The sequence below is a fragment of the Conger conger genome, chromosome 12 (genome assembly GCF_963514075.1).
Source record: "Conger conger chromosome 12, fConCon1.1, whole genome shotgun sequence".
In the NCBI taxonomy this organism is placed as follows: Eukaryota; Metazoa; Chordata; class Actinopteri; order Anguilliformes; family Congridae; genus Conger; species Conger conger.
This window is the reverse complement of record NC_083771.1, coordinates 32,423,888-32,438,696: the sequence shown is the minus strand read 5'-3', so window position 1 is coordinate 32,438,696 and position 14,809 is coordinate 32,423,888. Positions and strand designations below refer to the sequence as shown.

Here is a 14,809-nt window from a genome sequence, read left to right as displayed (position 1 = left end):
CAGAATAAGACTGATGGATATTTTATAGACACAAGATTGTCTGCAGCTCTGTACATTATCTTTATTCCACGTGGCTGAGTAAAACGAAGGGAAGGTGAGGGGCATGTGGATGAAACAATGGTGTGCTGTTACACTGCACACAAGTGAATTAACTGTCAGTCTCCTGAATCATTCCAGAGCTCTTCTGACTGCTAACTCATCCCCAAAATGTGTACTGGGACATCCCATGAACTCAGACCTACACAGAGCTACTTTATACTCAGTGGTTGAGGTTGTCCAGTTTCTGCAGTCATAATAGGTATCTTTAAACTTCCAATGCATAGGTAACCAGGGAAACATGTTGCCGGCTACTAATTTAGCAAATAATGGACCCGATTTTACAGAGTGAGAACTGAGCTGGAGTGAAAAACCCAAGGCTGTTTCAGCCCTCCGAGGACCAAAGCTGGAGATTTCTTTGTCCTGAAGTGACTCTTTCCGCTGTCCCAGATGCAGTAAATTATGGTAATGGATGTCTTAAAGAGGCTAACAGAAAACTCAGCACCCAGTTAAGCAGCAAGAAACTATCACAAAATGGACCAGTCTGTGTGTGTGTTTGTGTGTGTGGGTACGTGTGTGCGTGTGTGGTTAAGCACAGTGTGACAACACTGTCTAACCCCCCCCCCCCCCTTTTTTTCTATTCTTATACGATCTTCATGTAAAAATTTTCTCAATTTATTTTTGTGCAACAGCAAATGCCTTACAATAAAATAAAAATAAAAGCGCCTAACAATAAAATATAAAACTATATGAGATATGCTAGTCAATAACAAGTCCCAGCATTTGAGGATCAGAAATAAATATAGAAAGATTTATGAGTCTAATAGTAAATCAAACAACAAGCTTGCCTCAGTCAAACAGACTAAACAGATTCTCCACTAACCATTAGAGGATGCAATAACTAGGCCTAGCCCATACTGGTTGCCTTCTGTTCTGTTTTGTCCTTAACATTTAATAAGAAGAAACTATTACCATTTTTTCCACAACATTTTGGCTGATCTCAGCAAACACCAAACTTATCATGTTCTAAAGATTTTATGAGATTGCACTTGCACAAGGGGTTCTCAAAGTTAAGGACACAGCCTTGGGACAATGTGCATTGCAGTTAAAATTAAATGAGGCCTGAAGTCTGCATTAAGCTGGATGACAATAACATCCAGTGAGAACATCCAAAACTATATCTATCAGACTGTGGAACTTTTTTGACAGTAATCATTTTTAACTTCACCTAATTACAGATCTGCTGGTCTTTCAAGTCCTCAAGCTCTGTGTGGTGTCTTTCATTGAATCAGCATGAATTTCCTCAAGTTTCAAAAACAGTGAGAGCAAACTCACACTCTGCCAAAGGAGAAATGTAATCAGATAGTGACCCTGGACTTCCTTATGAGGATGATGATCAATAATGAATTGGTTTAATCAAAATTGGGCAATTTTAAAAATAACAGACTCCTTAGTGTTTTGAACATGCTGGTATGTAAGTCTCAAAGGAACTTCTCCAAGTATATTAATGATCTTTCAAGTACTGTATCAATGTGCTTCACAGAGTTCACCACCAATCATGGATATTGCAGCAAAATACACAATGTTCATAATTTGATCCTTCAAACAATGAAAAGTATGTTTGTGGTTTTCCCAGTCAAAATATACAATGGCAATTAAACATGAATCTGGAGAATTGAATTTCCTGACATAATTTACCTGGTGTGTTTGGCCATCTATGAACTGAAATTTTCTTTTGAAGAAGTAAAATCTCAGGCTTGATAGCAGTCTGTCTCAATGCTGCTAATGGTAGGCATAAACATGGGTAGAGAAAGCTAAGCTAATTTGTGTGAAAGTGTACCACTTCTCCTAAAGTATGACATCCCATGAATTGACTCACAGTCAGACACATTTAGAAGCTGAACCAGCGTGATGGATTCGCAACGGGGAGGAACTGATGGGGTTTAAGTTAAAGTTGGATAAACCTCAATTTACGTAAATATTCTCACTAAAAAACCGATACAAAGCACCTACATACATCTATCCCTATCTCTTCTCAACTCAAATTTTCAGCTGCAACATGAGTACTGAAAAATACTTTATCGATTGCATGAAGGTGTGTACCCAAGGATGCAAGGGTGCATTCATCATTATTCATTGGAACACACAGCTGCATAGACTGCACAATCCGTAAGAAATTGTATCAGCGAAACCAGGACCTGAAAGGTGTTTTCTCCACCCCGCACTCACCAGTGACGTCCAGAGAGACGGTTTCCTGGGTGTCCTCGATGCCGTACATGACCTCACAGCGGTACAGCCCAGCGTCGCTGGCCCGCAGCCTGACCATGGTCAGGGAGGCATCCCCCACAACCTCCGGATGGCTGGGCACAGACACCCTGCCCTTGTAGGCCGGCCCGATCTTGATCACCCCGTTCTGGGCCACCAGCACCGTGCTCTCACCGTCCTCCTCCAGCTTGGTCCACTTGATGCGGAGGTGGTCTGGGGCGGCGGTGCTGGAGTCGGGGTTGGCAGCGGGGGTGGTTTTGGCTGAGGTGGGGCTGAGGGTGGAGGCTGTGGTCAGCACGGTGGAGAAGTGGCAGGACAGCACCACTTTCCCCGCCAGAGAGCCGCTGACCGGGGGACTCTTGTGCACCTTCATCTGCCAGAGGGGCTCTGCGGAGAGAGAAGAGAGGGAGGGGGAGGGGGAGAGAGAGGGAGGGAGAGAGAGAATAAGAGATAGAGTGTGAGAGAGAGAGGGGGGGGAGGCAGGGAGAGAGGAGAGAAAGAGAGGGGGGGACACAAATCAGCTTGTAAATAATCTGATGATGAAGGCAGGCAGCATGTAGTGTTAATATGCTGTCAAGCAGCCCTTATTACCTGATAACATGAAAATCAGTATTTAGTTCCAGTCCAGTGGCACAGCTAATGACGCATGCACTGTCTGCATGGCTTAGCAAAGTCTGACAACAATCGGTTGCCTGACAAAAACTGTTGCTATTTCTGGGGATGAGTAAACCCAAAGTATAACCGTTGGTTACATTTGCGGGCAAGTTATTAATGTAAATGCAAATTGGTATTGCTCCTGTTCTCCTGTTGGCTATTCCACACACTAATATGACCCTGATGACAATGTGACCTGTAATGTAAATAGACTGTGTAATTGTCAAATAAGCTTTGTTTGAAGTATGTAAGGATTATGAAGTTTAAAATCTTGCTTAGAAAAATTTGAATATTGTATGGGCATGGATGTTGGGTCTCCTTTGATTTATGCTAACCAAAGTTTACCTCACAGATCTGTCAGCATGGTGAGCTGAATTTCTGTCTGGTAGTGCTTAAATCAAAATATGATAGGCCTATTGTTTCCAGTGACCAGTTTCTGAATCCCATGTGAATCCATCTTCAAGCGCAAACTGAAGACGCACCTCTTCAAGCAGCACCTCTCCCTGTCCCTCCCTACCTCCCTGTAAACCTTAATTGTTGTCTTTCTGTGATTTATTTTTGTATCAGGTTGTTTTACTAGGTAAGCAGTGTTTGGCTAGTTAAGGGGTTTGTTCATACATTTGCGTGTTGCGGTTATTTAAAAAAAACAAAAAACAAAAAACTGATGATCAAATAGGCCCTGTCCTTATCTTTGTTGTACAGGTAGCAGTTGAAATTGTACTTCCCTCTAGGGTCTTTCAGCGCACTTATCCCTGGTTATGGGTATGCACTTTGCTGTATGTCGCTGCCAAATGCCATTAATGTAATGTAATGTAATGTAATGTGAAAGAAACTGCATGCTGATTTGTATAGGAAGTATACTATACTATGTATATTTGAAATTATATATATATATATAAAAATACATGGGAAGGCTTGTGGGAACCTGTGTTACCAATGTCTTCCCCGTTAAAAAAGGAAAGGCTTTTTGCCTGAGAGTGTTCAGGGTGCATGTCATCGTAAGCCATTATCTTACCATGTTCAGCGACTGCCCAGCACACATAAAATATCCACAGGAAATGTCTTATCCTTAACAGTGTCATCTTTGACCTGCAAAGCAGACAAATTATAACACTGCATTAATCTGTTCTACAAAACAATCATACTCAACAAATCAGATGGCAAAACAATAATATAATGAAAAACATTTGTTTGGTAGCATTTCCACAGAAACCCTACATTCACTCTAAGATCATGCTACATACTATCACAGATCACTCTTAGTCCACAGAGGAGGAGGATGTGTCTGCCAGGAAAGTGTTCACCTGAAGTTTCAGTGCACAAAAGAGAATCTTGTTGAAGAGTGAAGCAGGTTATGAGAAACACATTTCGGCTGACCCAGTCACTTCCTGTTTTGTGTGACACCCACAGCCCAGAGAGACCGTCTGTGGCCACTCTTGTACTCTGGTGGTCTGGGGAAATGTGTCGGTCTGGGGCAAAGTCTTCTAAGTGGGTGGCGAAGTGACTCCAAATGAGGTTCCCCTGCTGGGTCAAGTCACAGGTGGGAGGCAGAGAAGGGACAGCGCGAGACCCTCAATCCACTTTGTTAGCTGCGCACACAGAGTTTGAGCTATGAGTGCGCGCCTCTGTGTGCAATCATGGGTCAGCACCACACTGGGCCCGTAAATTCTGGAGGTGTTGACTGTTTGGCACTTGGACAACAGGATCCACTGCTGGCTGCATTGTGACATTACATTTACACCAGATGAAGGGAGAAAGACTGCGGAGTGCAGGTCTTGTCAGGTCAGAAGCCTTGGGCCACGGATCCTATGGACAGCATTGCCAAAGCTGTTTTCTCTTTTTCAATAAGTCGCCATTGTATTTGGCACTTTGAACAAAATCTAAATTAAGAACCCACTATTTATTACTTATTTATACTAGTAATTTATTAGAAAGGGAAGGCAGAGAAACAGACTGAGATGCTGGGAACAAAAAATGGCCTCTCAAAACCCAACAAGGAAAGCCGATATAGTGCCAATTAAAGCAATCATCTGAAGCTGCCTTTCTCCAAATACAATCAAGGAAAATATCTCGAATTTCTCCGTCTATCATTTCACATTTAGAAATGCTATGAAGCTAAATAAGAGGGATACACGTTGTGCCTTCAATCTGCAGTTGATTTATTTAAGCTATCGCAAGTTTAGCCGAAAATGTCTCCTCTACAACTTTCCAGTTCGCTTGTCACTGATCTCTAATGCCTACTAACCTGAAATACGGCCTGACAGCGGGGTGCCTTGAGAATTCACAGCGTTGTGCTCCCTTGTGACTCTAGTTGAGCGCTGCCCTGCTGGTACGTGTGTTTTCCTTTCTTCCCTTTTGACCCCGATCTGCTTTTAGATCCTTCCAGATACCTCCGTGCAGATGTCCAGTTTGTCCCTGCAACAGCACGATCGTTTTGACTGTCCCTGGCCAGAAACGCAGCCGATATGCTAGTGACAATACTCTAAACATCTGCACGTGATCATTTCACCAATATCCTACCCAGTAAACTACGTGTTGCCTTTGGGTACTTTGCACGTTACTGAATAGTAGGCTATCCTAAAGCAGATGGATGGATGGACGGACGGAGCATAAATAAATAAATAAATAGGCTACAAACAAAACATACAAAATATGTACACAAGTATCTGTGCTAACACTCAAATATTCTCATGTCCTTTAAAAAAATAATAATAAAAAAACACATTAAATGGACAAGCAAACGTGAGCCCTTGTTAAACACTAGGGTCCGATACTGTCATAGTGACAAAATAGTGACGAGAAACATCGAACTGCGCAGCTGGATACCGCCTTCCTTCGTTGAAACATTGTAGCAACTAAAGTAAAACATCAACGATACATGCTCATTACCTGCTGAGAAGGGGCATTGGTCGAGAGCTCCTCTAATCTCGGGTAATGGATGGTTTTAAGCGGATATGCACTTCCCTGTCTTTTAATTAACCGTATTCTTCGTGAAACACATCTGTTAGATCACCATGCAACTATTATTTCACTGCCGAATTGATTTGTTTGGAGTGCCCCGGACAAACTCTCGTCGTGCATCGTCGCAGCTACAGTTGATTTCCTGAGACGAGTTCTGTATAACTACATGAAGTAAAATTTAATCAGTTAGATTAGAGTATACGTTTTCCTAAAGTGACAGTGCAGTCAGTTGCTGAAGACTTAAGTTAAGTCGCATTGGACGGTCGGGATGAATCTTCTTGCTTTCAGAATCTTGGGAACAAAAGTTGGAGCGTGCATTCCATGCAAGCAGCTTCGGTGTTGTGTCATTGTCATAGAACAATAAAGAGTGAATTTGAAAGGCTCGCTCATAAAAGACAAGTACCTCGTGCGGCAAGTACACAACGATCTTATCGATTTTCTTTTCTAAGTGAAATTCTTTTGTTTTCTAATAAGAATGAGATCCTCGAGGCTGGATGCAAGGTATATCCACTTCTGAATAACTAACTGATAACTAAACGCACAAGCGTTACGATTTACACATAACTTTATATTCTTAACTTCGTGAGCTGAAAATGATAAGGTTCTAACAGACATTTTGACAAAAATAGGTTAATATCATAAATATGTTGTTTATAGTACACTAAAAATACTAAATTAAGTTTTATACAAAAATACTGTTCAAAAGTATGAACAAATGCGCAATTTAAAAGGGCGTATCTGCTTGGAGCACATTCACTTTGGAATCTTTGAAACACAATATCTCAAAACTACTCAGAACTTAGATAGAACCTTCTAATTTTCAGCTCAGGACTCATTTTTACGAATCATTGATGGTTTTAATTATTCACGTTACTTAGGCTATTCAAAATAGGCTTTGTTGACATATTAAGTACAGTGAACTGCATTTTAGGTGTTTTACAGAAAACAAAAAAAGAAGTAATAATAATAATAATAATAATAATAATAATAATAATAATAATAATAATAATAATAATACCTTACGTGTTTGTAATCCCAGAATTGAAGAAGTGTTCAAATTATATCCTTTAGTCCTGTTCCAGCGCAAGTAATTTAGTCCAGGATGCTTTCCTTCCCACTGGCAGCGCGAGCAGTAAGTAGGCTACTCTTCTCCACAATGATTGCGGACGATTCTTACAGCTCCATCTGTAGGGATTCCTGCTCTTGTTTGTTGTCTGCTGAGATGCTGGCTAAAAGAACCACAGAAATCAGCCGGCTGCAAGTTCAAATTCGATTTACACCCACTATTTCGTCAGTGCAAGAGGAGGGGCACAGACGGCAATCCTAAAAAGTGAGCGGATACCCCCTGAGGAGTTTTTAAAAAAAAGAAAAAAGAGCTCATAATTAAAACACGTGTTCGCGATAATCTCTTTCACAATTATTAATTTGGTTTGTTATGAATCCACCACTATTTTTTTAATGACAATGTGCCTACGTATAATCCACAATTGGAAATACGCACACCCAATACTAATGACTGAAAACACTAGCCTACTAATTGAGATGTAAAATATTTGTCATCGTTGATCAAACTGTCTATTTATGTGAAGTTGTCGTTTCTAGATTATCCTTATTTTGTTCATATGTTTACATGGGAAAGGTGAAAATAGAGTAACGGAATGTATGGATGTACCTGGAAAACTGAGTCTTACCGCAGGCGGCTCTCCCAGCTGAGTCAGCGGCACGCTCTGCTCTTTCAGAAGATTCCGTGACAGAGCAGCTCAAGTGCTTTTCACAACGTGACAATACAGAAACATTTTACAGGCTACACGACCGTTCTTTTTAGCTTTTGTGAAGATCCACATTTTCATGCTTTGCACTATCACAGCCTACACATTGAGGTATCGTTGTCATAACACAATCAAAGCGAATCGCCTAGTTCTGATTGTATGGGACACCGATACGGAGGCTTAAGCATTTGGAAGATGTGATGTTACTAGTCTCTTGTGCTTAGAGCGCCTAATGATAGTAACGGAGCCTCCAAGTTCCCAGTTCTTTCCACACGGGGGAGAGACCGCACCACAGTTGGTTAACAATATTCAGATGAACTCTATCGATTTCCTGTTATTACTCGAGATACTTCTTTTGAAACAACGGACACAAAAAAACAATAAGTAAAAAAATCGGTTCTCATTTTTTATATATTTCCAACATAGGCTCGTCTTTGAACAGCACTTGGATATTACAGAGCCACACAGTTATTGGAAAATGATGGGGCTTATGACCTGGAATGGTGAAAATTAACTTCATTCTTTTGAAGAAAAATATATTTACTTGGATTATATATATTTGCTGATATTTACCAACTGAGGACAGTTCTGCTCTGAAGAAGATTGTTAACTGTTAACAGCACACTCAGCCTTTATTGCTAACAGAGCTCCAACCTAAAAGGCAAACATTTTCAAAGCAGACAACTGGGTGCTGTCACTTCTCTTTTCTCTTTAATTTAAGGATGGTTAAAGACTGAATTACAGCCTGCCTGTGTAACAGAATTAAAGTAATTCATGTGCATGTTGGTCGTCTGGTATCCAGACAGGTGGAGGTGAGCTGGGATATGCACGTATTCTTTTAATTTTCTGTTTCAGATAACAGAGCTAAACCAGGCTAAGTCCATCTTTCTGTCATGCCGAACGCAAAAAGACATTCATCAGGAGGTTGAAGATCAGGCTTTTGTTTTATGGCTGTTCGAATGTGTTCTGGGTGAAGGACCCCAGAATGCCAGAGCTAGTGTTGTCATGCTCAGGAGATTGTATGTGACAAGGACATGACCCTCACTGTCTTTCACTCTGTAGCTGTCTTATCACAGCGACCCAGTCATTACCAACAGCTGACAGGCACCGCAGGTAACAGGGATAGCAGGACCCTTCATCTCTAGTCAAGGTTTAAAATGCACAAATAGCATGTATTTTACAGCATTTTCCATTTTAGACCACAAGGCAGCGTCCGTGGTCATGAAGAACAATACGGTCTACTGGTTTCCATTACTGTTCAGCTGTTAATTGATCAAATTGAATGGGTCTGAACTGGTAGAGTAACTGATTTGAAACGGAAAATACAAACCAGAGCTCTCCGTAGCTCTCCAGAGCCAGGGTTGGAGTCCCGACTCTAGATGCTGATATTAAATAGTCTGCAAAAGTATTATTGCTGATATCTTTTTCAAATTGTACTTAATGTGAAGCATCAGGCATGACAGAATCACCAGTGCAAGATTCTTTCCATGACGAAGCAGAAAATATTCAGGTGATGAAGAAACCATGCACTCGCACACTGTCCTAACCAGACAGGTCAAAGAAAAGAGAAAGTGATATTCATCAGATGTGTGTGTGTGTGTGCGTGCCTCCATGTCTTATGTGTGGTTGAGTCGGATCCGACACAGATTTATTACAGATTCATGACATTACACTTTCTGTTCGCTTTTGATGAATAGCCAAATAGAGGGTTCTGTAATGAATTCTTTTGAACAAGACCCCACAAGAACCTAATAACATAACCATATTCCCACATAGTTAGCACTGCTGTGTCATCCAAGCATACTTTGTCATTACGGAACTTCTCCTTAATTATGATTACAGCAGCCAACTGCAATTTCTTTTGCAGATTAATCCAGATCCAAATGCTTATAACAGAGTTGAATTTAATATCCTGTCCCCAGTATAAACATGGATGGATTTCACCAAAGGATTCCTTTACACCAGCAATAGTGTTCCAAACAGTCTTTATTCACTTTTTATTATGTCCATATAAAATAATTGTAGAAAATACATCACTGTAGTGTAAAAGGTATCTGGGCACCCCAGTGATGATCGTGATTAGAAGTCATCAAACAGGTCATCTGTCTCTGTAGGCTTGCTGGTCGTGGCGATGGGTGCGGACCTTCGAGACGTCTTCCGTTTGGTCTCTGCTTTGGATCGCGTGGGTTCCGTGCTGCGAACAGAGAAACATTGGCCACATCAGGCACAAAAAATGCATAGCGTTCAGTGCCTATGTAACAATGATAATGAATGAGTGCAACTTCAGAGCAAGCCATTGAAGCAAATCTGACAGGTGAGTCTAACTGTACTAATAAAGTGACACTAATTGTGTCTCCGCGATTACTATGGTGCCGACCAGACAGAACGTTGCCCAGGGCCACCGAGTGAATTGGTGCGAAGATCTATTTAACCTTGAAAGGACGCGTGTCAAAAATGTGCGGCATTTTTAAAATTATTTTCTTCGTGCGAGAAGCCCTTAATGTCGGTTTCTCTGCATACATTACGTCACCTGCTGGCAGCCTTCCGCCAAGCTCGCTGAATTGTTGCATTCTCTTATGACGATGACCGAGGAGAGGGAATGACAAGCACACACAGTTCTGGAGAAAGACTTCAGCACACATACCGGGCTCTCCTTATCTGCAGCTGATTCAGTTCCTTGCCTTTGTTTTTGACTGATTAAAAAAAAACTACTGTCAAGCAAACAGAGTGCTGGAAGAAACAAGGAGATGACAAGAATAACTTCAAAGACCATGGACGAGAGGCAGAGCGGTCTGAATAACTAGTTGCCTCTACCTCAAGATGAGGTACAGCAGGGGTTCCATTAAGCAAAGCAGACCATTTAACTGTATGACCTGTGTGTAAATGCAGTTATGTCTAAGTGGGAGATGGAAGTTTTGGAAATTAGTCTCTCATATTGTATGTGAATGCTAAAACAAATAAACAAAATAAAATGTAAATGCTGCCAATATGAATGTAAAATGTGAACAACCATGATTGAGACTGATTGATTACACTTGCACAGTAGGAAAAAAGGTTTTTCTGGGTTCACATTTCATGTTTACTCTAAGAAACCCATAAAAAATCTTCAAACATTTGTCCTGATGTCAAACATGAGCAATATCTATACCAATTTTCATAGCACTGCATAACACATAGCATAAATGAGCAATGACACTATCATGTCAATATGAAAAACTTTCTATGAACGGGAAAATCTCAATTAAAATTATTAAGTATGAGAAACTAATATTTCAAAATGCAACTCCAGTTGTAAATCTGTAAATTCAATAAAATTCCTGTTCCATAGACTAAAACACTTTCGGTTCCAAATCAATTTCATTTCAATCATTAAGCATAAAGGTTGCGATTGAATTGACCCCTACCCCAGAGACCACTACACCTATCATCAAAAATATTTCAGGGAGCCAATTAGTGGCCCCCTCCCTGTGATACACAGCTGGGAACTGCGGTGACCCACGGGAGAGGTCACTTGACAGCTGCCAGGTCAAGCTCCCTTAAAGCACTCTATGTATGAAAACTGGACACTGGGAGAGAGAAAAAAGGGTTTTACTCCTATTTTCTGCAGCTTTCAGGATGTGTATCATGTGGCCTCTTAAAGTAGTTTGTGTCTGCCACTGCCCTAGAATACAGGGCATTTAATTTTTAAATGGAAAGTATCACAGATATCACAAGCAAAAACCAACATAGTCATTATAGCAAGGGCCTATTCATTGTGTGGCTGATAATAATATTCAAGTTGGCAGCAGTGTAAACACATTGTGAAAAAGATACTGAGAAATGTATCCTGATGGCATACAAATCAGCCGGGGAATAGATTCTGTGACAGCCAAGAGCACTCAACAGCCAGAGAATGTGATGGGGAAAGTCTGGTTCATTTCCACTTCAAGCTCTGTGTAGAAATGGCAAATAATTCTTGATATGGTCTGATTGTAGAACATACAGAACAGGTATAACTGCATGTAGGCTTAAGGAATCTCCATACATATTCCACAAAAGAGAGACTGACATCACTATGTTATATATGCTTTATATACGCTTGATAGATATTAAATTAATAAAGGTATTCTAAAGGGAGTGAGGTTGGGGTGTCAGTTGGTGTGGATGGCAGATAGGGGCGACATGGCTCAGGCAGAAAGAGCAGTCGTCTGGCAGTCAGAGGGTTGCTGGGTCGATTCCCCGCCCGGGCTGTGTCGAAGTGTTCCTGAGCAAGACTCCTAACCCCCAAATGCTCCTGACGAGCTGGTCGGTACCTTGCATGGCAGCCAATTGCTGTTGGTGTGTGAGTTTGTGTACGAATGGGTGAATGAGAAGCATTAATTGTACAGCGCTTTGAATAAAGGCACTATATAAATGCCAACCATTTACCATATCTGGGTGAGGGGGTGTAGCGGCTTTTAATGGAAGTCTTCGCGGCTGAGTGTGGGCTGGGGACTGTGGTTGCGAATGAGATGTTTTGCTTAAAATAAATGCAAAAATACCAACAGAAATGCATATATAGGTAGCTATGCACAGGTTTTTTATGATATAAAACAATAAAATATCCTTGCCTGATATTTTTCTCCCTCTGACTCTAAGAACGAACCCAATGGATTCCCTAAATATCTTCAAGCTGATATAAAAGATCCATTCACCAGATGTGCTGCAAGCTGATACCGCCCTTCCCTCAGGCACATAAGGGGGAAATACTCGTGAAAAACTATAACAGCACAAATTTCACACAGCCAGAGACATAATACAAACATACAAACACAGAGCCTGTATAAACATTGTTACACGGTTTTAAAATGCAGGTAGGCGCCTGACACAAACCATCACCTCTCCTGGAGCTCTCAACTACTGTATACAGCATAGCCCCTTTATGAAGAAGTGCTATCAGATCCTATGCAGATTATGGGCAAGAATTACTGGGCTTTGCCAGAGGAGCTTGGAGAGATTAGCCTGCTCTGAGCAGCTATCCTCTAAAGCCCAATATGAAGGTCTAGACCACCCAGCCAAAAGCTCAGAGGTTCAACAGCTGGCTCAGTAGGAAGATATTACAAAATGTTCATCAGGAGTTCAGACAAACATCCAGGGCATTTTTATAAATTCAGTTCACCCAGTTAAATGTCCCAAAGCAAGTTGATGAGTCTACTTTGGCTTTAGGGTGTAAAGTAAAGAAAACAAAAAAACAAGACAGTACACAGTAAAGAAACAAAAAATAAACAGTAGTTTCATTGAGTTGTGTCCCACACTACAGTAAATGATTCAGGGTTAATTCCAATATGATGAATATATTCTACTTTCAAAAACAACTCATGAAAAATAAGACCACACATTTTTTCCTCTTTTTAGTCAATGAGATGACTCTCACTAGAGATGACTCATTTCCTAGGTAGATAGACCACATATTAAACTGCTAACTTTAGTGAAAGCACTATGCTAGTCTTCAATAGTAAATTCGTCTAGAAGTATTTATTTACCGAATCCCTGTTCCTAATGACTTCCAGACCAGCTGAGGGCATCGATAAGTGCCCTCTGAAAAAAACCCCATAACAATGAGCTTCACTTCAAGGTATCCCACGTGTCTTTGCGGTGGCTTAAAACGTTGTTAGCTTGAGGCTCCGGTGATGCAGGACTACGGAAACCCTTGTGGTGAATATTAAAAAGTGGCAGCTTCGAGCAAGAGGGAACAACAGACCCAGTCCAGGAGCTGAAGGATCAAAAGATAGAGGTGGGCTCTTTCTTTCTGAGAAAAAAATAATAATGTTATAACCACCGGATCCAAGAACTTTATCCTTAAATACATGCAGAATATAAGCTGCACATGTAAACTGCGTGTGGGACCTTACAACAAGTTAAATAAGTAATAATAAGTTAAACCATTTATGAAACTGCTGGGGAAAGACAACTGATGTAAATATATAACTGATGGTTTTGCTAGTACATCAATGTGGAGGGTGCCAGTTAGCCAGTTAGTTCCTATGGGAACGCACCAACAGAGTAAATAGCACAGGGTGTTCTCTTCGCAGTCCACCACTCTGCACTGCTGTAACAGTCACCTGAAAGCGTGTGCCTCAAACTCCCAACAGCCCACACTCACCCAACCTCACTCCCCAGACTTCCACACAGAACCTAATAATGAAGTAAGTTAGTAGGGGAAAACAGAAACCGAGCATCTGCATGAGTGTATGAGTGTTGTGAGGAAAGATGTCAGTCACAGCCCCAGAATGTGAGCTCTGGTCTGAAGGGCTCCTCGGATGGACCAGCTCCACACAGAACCACACTCGGGTTCCCTAGTAAGCAGCATTACGGAGGGTCCACTTCTCCAACGTTACTTGATCGAATACTGATGCCTGAAGGACTTCTACAACAACAGATATGTGCTTTGCTAATAAACCAATGGCCAGCTGCCAGTGCTGATCAATCACGACTAAGTGAATCATAGTGCTCTAATCAGAGGCAGCAATTCTGACCAGGACCATATCTGGTGGTGACTCAGTAAACAAAAAAGAATCAGATTATTCCCTGCGAAAAATCTCACAAACTGATTTCCTTTTCAGACTCCCCAGAGAAATGTTAAACTACGCAGACTGCAGCTAACAGTGCCTGACCATACTAGGTATAATGTCGGCACCAAACAATTCTTCCTCTAGATCTTCCTCCCGTCAAAACCGAATTGAAACACAAATGGCTACTCCATGAAGCTTTTCACCCTGTAATGACTTACACAGTAACTGTGGAAGGACCTCCTTCACCCTCACATCAGAGAGGAGGCCATCGGCAATCATCCTGCCTGACATAGAGGAAGCTGAAGTCCATTAACAGTTTTACAGGGCACACATAAACCATCCACACAATCTTTCAAATGCCTTTCCCCCAGGAACAAATACCTAATAATGAGAAACAGGTTCTTACGGAAATACATTTTAGCATCTCTTGAGTGAACAGTTACAGTGAATGAATGTCAACGTGGGAGGATTATCATTCATACACTCTGTTTGGTATATAGAGTGCAGTCCATAAGTAATTGAATAGTGAGTGTTTTGGCTATGTACTCTAGCACTTTGGATTTGAATGGCTAATATGAGGTTAAAGTGTAGACT

General features: G+C 41.2%; 2 protein-coding genes across 4 annotated transcripts in view; both read right to left on the bottom strand.

Moving 5' to 3' along the window:
* The window catches only part of LOC133105535 (versican core protein-like), a 39,420-nt gene extending 32,283 nt beyond the window's left edge, over positions 1-7,137 (bottom strand). Inside the window, exons 1-4 of one of the 3 annotated variants that reach the window (XM_061215696.1) lie at positions 6,935-7,137; positions 5,201-5,370; positions 3,971-4,044; positions 2,266-2,688 (exon numbers count right to left, since the gene is read on the bottom strand). In XM_061215696.1, coding sequence (XP_061071680.1) covers positions 2,266-2,688; positions 3,971-4,037 — 490 coding nt within the window. In that variant the 5' untranslated portion in view covers positions 4,038-4,044; positions 5,201-5,370; positions 6,935-7,137. The remainder of the gene's footprint in view (positions 1-2,265; positions 2,689-3,970; positions 4,045-5,200; positions 5,371-6,934) is intronic. The other 2 variants (XM_061215694.1, XM_061215695.1) reach the window with 2 other exon arrangements.
* A 2,516-nt stretch (positions 7,138-9,653) lies between these two features.
* The window catches only part of xrcc4 (X-ray repair complementing defective repair in Chinese hamster cells 4), a 71,070-nt gene continuing 65,914 nt past the window's right edge, over positions 9,654-14,809 (bottom strand). The window contains exon 8 of the mRNA XM_061261907.1: positions 9,654-9,879. Coding sequence (XP_061117891.1) covers positions 9,765-9,879 — 115 coding nt within the window. The 3' untranslated portion in view covers positions 9,654-9,764. The remainder of the gene's footprint in view (positions 9,880-14,809) is intronic.